Source organism: Nothobranchius furzeri, chromosome 17 (genome assembly GCF_043380555.1).
Source record: "Nothobranchius furzeri strain GRZ-AD chromosome 17, NfurGRZ-RIMD1, whole genome shotgun sequence".
Lineage (NCBI taxonomy): Eukaryota > Metazoa > Chordata > Actinopteri > Cyprinodontiformes > Nothobranchiidae > Nothobranchius > Nothobranchius furzeri.
In genome coordinates, this window is record NC_091757.1 from 25,302,952 (window position 1) to 25,312,602 (window position 9,651).

At 43.8% G+C, this 9,651-nt stretch overlaps 1 protein-coding gene and 1 long non-coding RNA gene across 2 annotated transcripts; one reads left to right on the forward strand and one right to left on the reverse strand.

The window, feature by feature from the left end:
• The first annotated feature begins 2,218 nt into the window (after positions 1-2,218).
• Positions 2,219-3,613, forward strand: LOC139063694 (uncharacterized). Its single transcript, XR_011517059.1, has 2 exons — positions 2,219-3,341; positions 3,430-3,613. It is a non-coding gene; the product is annotated as an uncharacterized lncRNA (long non-coding RNA).
• LOC139063691 (spectrin alpha chain, non-erythrocytic 1-like) lies at positions 3,492-6,131 on the reverse strand. Its single transcript, XM_070546326.1, has 7 exons — positions 5,569-6,131; positions 5,281-5,498; positions 4,765-4,857; positions 4,550-4,654; positions 4,445-4,477; positions 4,331-4,366; positions 3,492-4,122 (listed from the first exon to the last, which is right to left on the reverse strand). The coding sequence occupies exons 3-7, from the start codon at positions 4,828-4,830 to the stop codon at positions 4,045-4,047; spliced, it is 318 nt and encodes a 105-aa protein (XP_070402427.1). The 5' UTR covers positions 4,831-4,857; positions 5,281-5,498; positions 5,569-6,131; the 3' UTR covers positions 3,492-4,044.
• Positions 6,132-9,651: the final 3,520 nt, after the last annotated feature.

Sequence of the window (9,651 nt, forward strand, 5' to 3'; positions counted from 1 at the left end):
AAAATGGATCTGAGACAAGAGGAGGGTTTTTATATCACATTACCCTCTAATTCCATTAACGAAGTGTTTAAAAATAACACGATTGCCAGTTACAGAACCGATCTAGCCCGTCACATCAATCTCAATGGCAGGTGGCAAGTGGGACTGTCTGAAATCACTTACGTGCACTCGTGGTTTAATTTACCGAACGATCGTGCGTTTGTTGAATGGCGACGAGTGAAAGAACCTAAGAAAATCAACAGAGCTCCGATTACTCCCGGATATTATAAAGCTATCCAAACACTTAGAATGGAATGTGAGACTGCTATGAGAAAGATTGATCTTGATTTCTATCTCATTCACAGATTCCCCGACCCCATTCTCAAATATCAGATCGGTGATGAAATAGAATTTAGATTTTTAGCGCCTCTGGCCTATCTGTTAGGTTTCAACGCGGGTGAGTGGTTGACGCCTGAAGGTACTTCAGGCCTCGATGAACCGATCAAATCGGCGCCTCACCCACCCGATTTAACAGGCGGTCTATATCAATTTTACTGCTACATGGATGTCGTGACCGAGCAGTTGGTCGGCGACGTCTTTGCGCCTTTATTACGTACGGTGAAAGTTGAAGGGACCTTCGGTCACACGGTCACTCATGTGTTTAATCCTGTGGATTACATCAGCATTTCTACGAATCATATAGAAAGCATTCATATCGAAATAAAATCTGATCAGAATGAGCCGATTCACTTCTTATACGGAAAAACAACGGTGAGGCTTCATTTCAGGCCCGCACATCAGAGAAATACAATAATATAACGCTCGTGAAACAGGGTGAGAGAGTCAGTTACGCTCGTACGTCTTGCAAACATGATTTATCACCTGCAGAGAAACGATCCCAACCGTTTTATCAATTATTACGTCACTCAGGCCGGTCATGGTTTACCAGGTTTTAGCGGTGTTCCTTATATGTACGGACGTGGCTTTGGATCGATATTTTCAAGACTGTTTCGATTCATATCACCTTTTGTTAAAAAAGGATTTGCTCTGGCTAAACCGCATCTCAAAAAGGCCGCTACAGGAATCGTGTCAGATGTGTTGACGAGAGCCGTCGGTAAAATCAATGACCCTAATGCCCAAGAGGGGTCAGGCCTCATGGTTCTGTCGAGGCGTGTTCGCAAAAGACCCCCCGGCAGGCGTTTAAAGACATCTACATCACGAAGCGACCGGCGCATCAAAGATCCAGTTACAAAACGCAAGCAAAAGAGGAAGAAGTCTCGTCAGACGGGCTCTGATATTTTTTAATCATGTCACTGCTCCACAGCAAATCGTCAGAATGTACGCTGAGTGAACTGGATCTCTTCACCGTACCCATGACGCAGTTGTCTATCGAAGATAAGATCTACAGCGAAATTTTACCCATAGCGGCCCTGACGGACGGCGGGCCTGTAGAATTTTTTGTCCCCGGAGATGGAGAAAAATATTTGGATTTAAACGACACTCTTCTATTTTTGCGGGTGAAAATTACAAACGATGACGGCAGCCCGCTAGATGATGGTGCTGCCACCGGTCTGATTAATTACCCGATAAACACGATTTTCTCACAATGTGACGTGGTTCTCGGCGATCGTCTGATTTCACAGTCCAGCGCCACGCACCCCTACAGAGCGATCATCGAAACCCTGCTGAACTTTTCTGAAGCGAGTTTGAATTCTCAATTCAGCGCGGGATTGTTCTTCAAAGACACCGCAGGCGCGCACGATTTCACCGTTGTAATTAACGGACGCAATTTAGGCCTTAATCAACGAGCGACTTTTACAGAAAACTCCAGAGAAGTGGATCTGATAGGACCCCTGCATTCTGATATATTTTTCTGTGAAAGACTTCTTTTAAATTCTGTCGATCTCAGAATTAAACTGACACGCGCGTGTGATGCTTTTTGCCTGATGGGGGCGCGTGATTCCACCTACAAGCTGAAACTGCTGGGTGCATCGCTTTTTGTGAAGAAAGTTAATATTTCACCCGCCGTACGTTTGGGTCACGAGTCTGCTTTACTAAAAGCAAACGTCATGTACCCGCTCTCACGCGTGACCGTCAAAACTTATTCCATTCCACAAAATTCGAGGATATGTAATCTGGAGAACCTCTTTCTCGGCACCATTCCTAAATATATCGTCTTAGGATTAGTGGATCACGAGCATAGACTGTAAATACTGGACAAACGGATTCCTTTGGCTTCAATAACACGTTTGTTGTCTATAATGGGAGGTGGCCACCACCGCCATTTTGACCGTGTCACAGGTTCCGTCCAGCCCAGACAACTCCATAAAAGGGAAGAGAGGAGGTGCTGAGGGTGTGGCTGTAAGGCTGGGCTCGAGTGACGACACCCAGGCGAACTAGCTACGAGCTAACCTGAAGCTAACCCTGGCTAACCCAAAGCTAAAGCGGAGGTGGGAGCCAAGCTAACAGATGTAGCCACCTAGCTTCAACCCAACCGGAGCTAACTGGAACACCCATCGACCTGAACCTCACACGGAGTTTAGGTGGAGGTTTTCTGCGCCTGTTCGTGAGAAGTACCTGTATTAAAAAAGTTTTAAATCGGTAAGTTTATAATTTATTTCCGTAATGAATACATTTTGCTTTGAGCAAGTTTTCAGTACAGTTTTTTTCGGCGCTATCACTCCTGAGTCGCACCAGCCATTAAATGTATCATGAAGAAGAGAAAATATATTTAAGTCGTATTTTGGGGGGATATTTTATTATCTTTCTTACAAAATCTGAGACCAAGCGTTTCACATTGCAACACAAGCACCGGTAACCATAACAGAATGAACAGCCAGCAGAGGAGAGGATGGCGGTGTTTGAAACCCTCCCGGCCGGCGTGTAGAGCTCATTCCTGGGCTGGAGCCGGCCCTCAGCACCCCGCCACAGGCTCTAACAGATGCTGGCGGTGTTTCATATATTTCCAAAACGTAATACTTGTTTGTATCTTGTACAGCCAACTAGTCTTTATTCTGGACTCAGTACAATTTACCAAAAGTAAAGAGACATTCTACAGATGAAGTAAGCACAAGATAACTTACTGGAAGACAGAGTTATCATCAGAACCAGAACAAGAGAGCCTGATAACAGTCATGTGAAAATAACAGTTAAAAAGTATGTATGTATAATAGAAATAAAAATATATTAGAATTAGTGTAACTCACTGTGATCCAAACAAATCAGCCATAGCTGATTAGTAAATATGACATGAGGTCTGGGAGTTTTTAAGTTTCATTCTTTTATTACATTTTTTTCTTAGATCTATTAAAAGGTCACCATGGCAGCCTGTGTGTCAACGTCAGCTACACAAAGCAGCAAGTGTAAGTACCAAGTACTTGTCTTGACCACTTCATGAATGGTTTTGTACTTTAAACACCTAGGCCAAACCTGTTATTTTTTCCTCCATAGCCATTTGGATCATTGGAGACAGCTGAGTGAGGCGTGGTGCCCAGAGAGCTGCAGAGACGACCTTGGCCTCCCTGACTCTTGTCTCTTGGTTTGGTTGGGGCGGACCATCGACATACATACATGTGCCGACACTTTGCGCCCTGTTTTATAAACTGTAGTGTTAAAAATAAATGTTTTTGCTCAATTACTGGAATTTCTTTGGTTAAGACAAAAGTGAGGAATAATCATTTACAAGTTATTTGTACAACAGGCCCATTTTAAATCCCAACAGTTTCTTAGCAGACAATAGAAATGTGTTCTTTACTAACTTTACTTGGTTTGAAAATCTTACTAAAATAAACTTGAGTGCCGTATTGCAAAACCCAATCATACTTGTTATGTAAACATTAGCTTTGTAGATATTTTTTACAGATATATATTTGTGTGCAACAAAAACCAAACTTAAATAATTTGTCATTCTTTATTGAAAAACAAAAAAATACAGGTATACAGAAGTGTGGGAAAATGATAATGTGAAAGTATTGCACTATAAATGAAGTGAGATGAGATGAAGGTGAGATGAAGGTGGACGCCAGCGGGCTGGACGCCGGACGAAGAAACCTGGAGACGGATCGCTCAGACAGGAAGGGAAGAGCTTCCTCTTACCTTGATGGAATTAAAGTTAGCCGTCGTCTGAACGCCCAACCGTACGGTCTGAGGTCAAAGGTCACAGGAAACACACACCAGTCAGCAGTCATACAGATGCATAAAGATAACTGTAGCCATGGCAACCAGCTGACATGTCCCCACTTTCACCAGCACCTGGTGCCTGCCGGGTCACCTGAATTCCTGTGTGATGTCAGCACGGTCGGCCGTGACTGCTGCCATCAGAGGTGACCTCTGATCAGCTGAATGAACTCACCTTCCAGGGTGACGCCGTGTTAGAGTCGGCTTCATCCTGTAAACAAACAAACAAACAAACAAATGAGTGGTAACATAAACACCACGTCTGGTTCTGGTGGAGGACAACATGCACCTTTCCAGGAGCAGAACCCAGATGTTTTTGTTGCTACAAACGGAGACGAGCAGAGTTAAACCAGGAAGTGAGAGGGACCAGCTGCTGCAGACAGGTGACGCTCACCTGAGCCTGAACCATAGGAGCCTCCTCAGCCATCAGACCTTCTGACTCCAGTTCAGATGCCACCTTGTTGATGTCCCTCAGGCGGGACTCGTTGGCCTTCAGGTCCTGCAGGACAAAAGCACCTGCTGATTACCTTGTTGCGTTCGGGTTAACAGGTCTGGTGTTAGAACGTGGTGGATAAGAATGTTCTGACGGGCCGAGGGTTCTGAACTCACCCTGCAGGACTGGGCCTGCTCCTTCAGGGCCTGGATGCTGCTGCCGTAAGCCGACAGGTCCGACATCAGGGCCTCGTGCTTCTTCAGGAGAGCCTGTGGAGCAGAACATCAGAACCTTCAGCTCGTCTGACACAAGTGGAGCTTTCTCGCAGCGATGGTCCAATCGGATCCGCCACCGTAAAACAAACCCTGCTCAGTTCACCGCAGACGCAGCTCTGCGGGTGTTTAGTGGAAAAGCGTGAGCCTTCTGCCGGCTGCCACGTGTCATGGCTGCTCTGCAGCGGGAACACACATCACAGCTTGTAAACCGTTTGAAATAAGAGCGACGGGAACACGTTTGTCATCACTTCCTGTGCGAGGCCAGCACTTCTACCCCTAACCCATGAGACGCTCAAACGAGCAACGACGTCTGGTTGACAACCGAAGGAAATGACAAATACAGAAACACTAATTATGAAGGACTGGAAAGAGAGCAAAGAAAAGCGATTGGAGTTTCTCAGGAAGGGACTTCCATACCTCGGCCAAGTCCTCGTCTTTCCCTTAGTCTGGACTTCCAACGATGGGCTCCTTCTCCCTCATCCAGGACTCGGCCTCATTAGCATCCGCAAAGTACTGCTGGGCCTGCAGAGAGTCCTCCAGGTCCTGCCTCCTCTGGGACGCCTTGGCCTTCAGCGTGTCCCAACGTCCATGAAGCTCCCACAGTTTAGTCTTCACTTCCTCACCAGCGAAGTGACCTGGACCCCAAAAAAGTGAGCCAGAACCTGCAGACACCTCAGAAACATGTCAGGACCAGACCTGCTCTACCTTCTTCCACCATGGTCTCTCCTTTCTGGGTGACAGCCTTGATGCGAGGTTCATGACCTGTGATCTCAGCCTGCAGAGCCTGGTGCTTCTTCAGCAGGTTCTGGACACCAATCAGGTCCTTCCCTGAGGACACATGTTAGAGTTCAGCATTATGCAGTAGACAGACCAGTTTAACCCAGGGGTTTCTTTCTTCTACAATCTGCTCTTTAACTGTATTCTTTCCTGCTATTTCAGCTGTTAACTTTATTTTTTCTCAAAGTGTTTTTCTCCCCAGAAGAAGCTACAACGACGTTCTGCTGAGCTGTGGTGGCCTCATGGAGGGGGCCATCGACTAGCACACTGCTGCTAACCACTTAAACATTCTCCCTCTCCTGATAGTAACATTTTACTTTCTTTGATGTTGGATGTGGTGCTACTAGTTTACCCGTTTAATTATAGATTCACTAGGATAAATACAATAAAGTTTATCTCTCGCCAAATAGAATATTTACTGTGGCGAGCCCGTGAAGAGGTGTAGGAGAATGCGACAAATTTGTCTGTTAAAAAGTCTGTTATGTACAAAAAACACAATATCATCACACTATTTTGGACTGATACATGACGGTCAGGTCCGGCTTGGGGAGAAAATATGACACGTCTTTCAGGATGGACTTCATCTTTGGTAGCTGGCAAAGCCGGGAAAAGCAGGATCTAACCACCTGGCTAATGTGGGAGTCCATCCGCATCTCTGGGTCCAAAACCACCCCCAGGTTAGTGATGGTTGGCTTCACTAAGCTGCAAAAACAGGGTTGCAGGACAGGACTAATTGCAATGGGAGAGGGAGGAACAAATATTCCAATTATAAATATTAAATATTTGAACAAATAAATATTTGTTAAAAGGAAGAAACTGATGATGACTTTAAGATTAGAGGAATGTTCTAGAACGGGTCTGGAACCAACGATGGCCCTTTGGATCAAATTTGGATTAAAAAAATAGCTCGTGATTTTATTTATGGATGGAATAAAAATACAGGTTGTAAGCATCTTCTCAGTATCTTCATGTTGCACGACTTTCCACAGCAGAAGGACACAAAAACTGCCAGAATTATGATAAGAACGATTTACGTTTTAATCTCAGAATCCCAACTTTTCCCAGAATCTTCACATTATTCTATGAATTTAGAGAAAATTTACATTTTTCAGAGGTCTCGCTCCCCTGTTGTGGATATTTCTCAAAATTCAACCATTTTTTCTTTTCAAAAGCTTTAGTAAGAGTTTGGACTCTAAACAAGTTTTACTTTGTAGACTGCTTGTCTACACCTTCATCAGATCTGCTCATAATAAAACATTTGGGTTATATTTAATGTCTAGAGAAGATGCTCTTCCTGGGCATTAAGTTATCAAAAACAGATAAAAGTATTTTTTACCATAATTTTAACTGCTATCAGCTGATAAAAATAATAAAAAACAGCCTGATCATTAAAGGGGTGTAAGTGAAACCGCGCGGATCACACAAACCATCATGCTGTCTATATGACTTTGAAAATATATAGTTTAATTACAGTTTGATTTATTTGACATCTGTATAATGTTTATTATTTTGTTTTTTCCCCCTAAATGCCTAACGTTTTAGTTTTACATGAATATTAGTCATTCATCACAATACATAAAGTTACACATTTTAAATTTTAATAGGGGAAGACTGCAGGAGGGAGCGGTAAAATACAGAAATCCCCAGCAAAAACAAGAAACTTTACGAGTCTGATGAAACCCGCTGGAGTTCCTTCAGCAGGCCTGGTGGCAGCTACAACGACCCAGTGGCTGTGCTTGGTCAATGTTATCGAGCTCAGTCCGGCTCGGCCGTGAACGAGCCGAGGCGACATCCTGCTCTGCTTAAGAAGAAGTGTTATTTTCCGCTTCAGAAGAAGCGTCCGTGTTTTACGCTTTCTCAGAGACATGTCACATTGCTAAGTTGTTAGCGCCGCGCGCTAACACGTCAATAGTGCAGCATAGCCTGCTGGAGGTTTTAAGGGTTCAGATGAAAACACCCTACCACTCAGGCTGCTTACACATCGATATTAAGTTGTTGCTGTTGCGCTCACGCCGTAATACAGTATTAGATGCGGTTAAAGTCAGACATGAAAAACTCCACGAGCGGTCAGACCGCGCAGCAAGTAGGCGCCGGATCGGTCAGGCTGCCCGGCCTGACCGCTGGGGATTACCGGATGGAAAATTGGACACAGAAGTCTCCCTCTTAGCGCTCCGTCATATTTCAACCCATTTTTATCTTAAATGCACTGGGTTTTACCCTATTACCCATCTAAATATGCCCTATTAATTATTTTACCGTATTTTACATTTAAATTTCATGGTTAAACAGTACATGCTACATGTTAAACTGATAGTTAGCTAGCTACTTCGGTAAACTCAGCTAGTTTAAAGGTGGCAGTGACATAAATACGAATATAGATTTTAACTTACCGAAAAAAATGAAGTGGAGACTCCTTGGACGCTCTATTAGTGCAATTAATACCACTGCAAGTCATTTTGTCCAACAATTGCACCAATAATATCCAAAGAAGAATACACAAACACAGAGACTCAAAATGCCGGAGCAGTTTCCAAGCCAGACCGAGGCTGTACTGAGGCCTTTCCACGGAGCTAGCTCTGTGGTCACGTGGGTCTGAGGCGGCGGTCACGTGTGTCGGATGCTCATTAATTATACAGAATTTTAGGCTTTCAATACACTTAAACAGAAGAGTGAGAAAAAAATTCACCCCCCTCAGAGTTGTCATGAGTATAAACTAGATAATTTAGACAAAAAACATGTTTTGGTACCAGGCTGTAAACATGTTTATTTCTGCTGTGAAATCGGCATTTTTAACATGGGAGTCAATGAGGATTTGCTCGCTTCTGGCACCAGCCCCCAGCGGATGAGGGTGGAACTGCAATTTTTCTTACTTCCGGGATGGGACCATTTTTAGAGCGGCATTGTGGGGGCTTGATCACGAGGCTTACACAGGACGAAGAGATCTTTCGCCTTTTAATTTTCGCCACATGAATGTGGAATATCTGGCGTTGTCCAGAGACGGAAAACAGATTCCATCGAAAGCCTTCCAACCTACTTTTTACCAGGGAACATCGGTCAGAGAATTTTATAATCTGTTTACCGCCACTTCAAGACAATTGAAAGATTTGCCTCTATCGATTAATAGGTTGGAATATCAACAGGGGTATACACTCTTTGCCTTTAATCTGAACACAGCGGATGACTCGGAGGCGCTTTCAACCGTTTCCACCGGCAACCTGAGGATGGAGATGCGCTTTGGAGAACCTCTGAGAGCCACGGCTACACTCATTGTGTATGCGTGTTACGACTCCATTCTGGAGATAAACTCAAAGAGAGAGGTATTGGTGGATTATTATTAATGGATAATCACGAATTGGACGGCATATTATCGAACCTGCTGGGAGATTATTTTGGTGGCGTGTACGCGTCTGATCAGCTGTCTACCGTCCCAAAAAACATTCGACTACCGGCCTACTTTGTGGTAAACACTCATCCTGCCCATTTACCCGGTGAACACTGGTTGGCGCTAGCTGTGGAACAAAATGGCCTCGGGACATTTTTTGACTCTTACGGTCTATCGCCTGAATTTAAATATTACCCTGAAAACATCCTGAATTTTCTAACAGAACGTTGTTCACGAATACAATATCAGGATTGTCAGCTACAGAGTTTTGCATCCGACCGTTGTGGCCAGCATTGTGTTTTTTTCCTGTGTCATAAGGCTTGTGGACTTTCTCTGAAACAAATTCTGTCTAAATATCATAAAAATGTAGATAAAAATGATGCTATGGTTTATCATTTTGTTAAAAAATTTTCAAATTGCATCAAACGTCATGATGTATACTTCACACAGGTGAATTGTACTCTTGAAATGTTTAAAGAATGTCACGGACTGTGAAATTTGTTTTGAATAAAGTTTTATTGAACAAACAAGAGAGTTAAGGTGTAAAGCTGATCCATTTCTTCATAGTGGGGACATCGCTCCAGCTTGGTGATAAAATGATATTTCTCCTCGGTTTTTTCTTTTTTTTC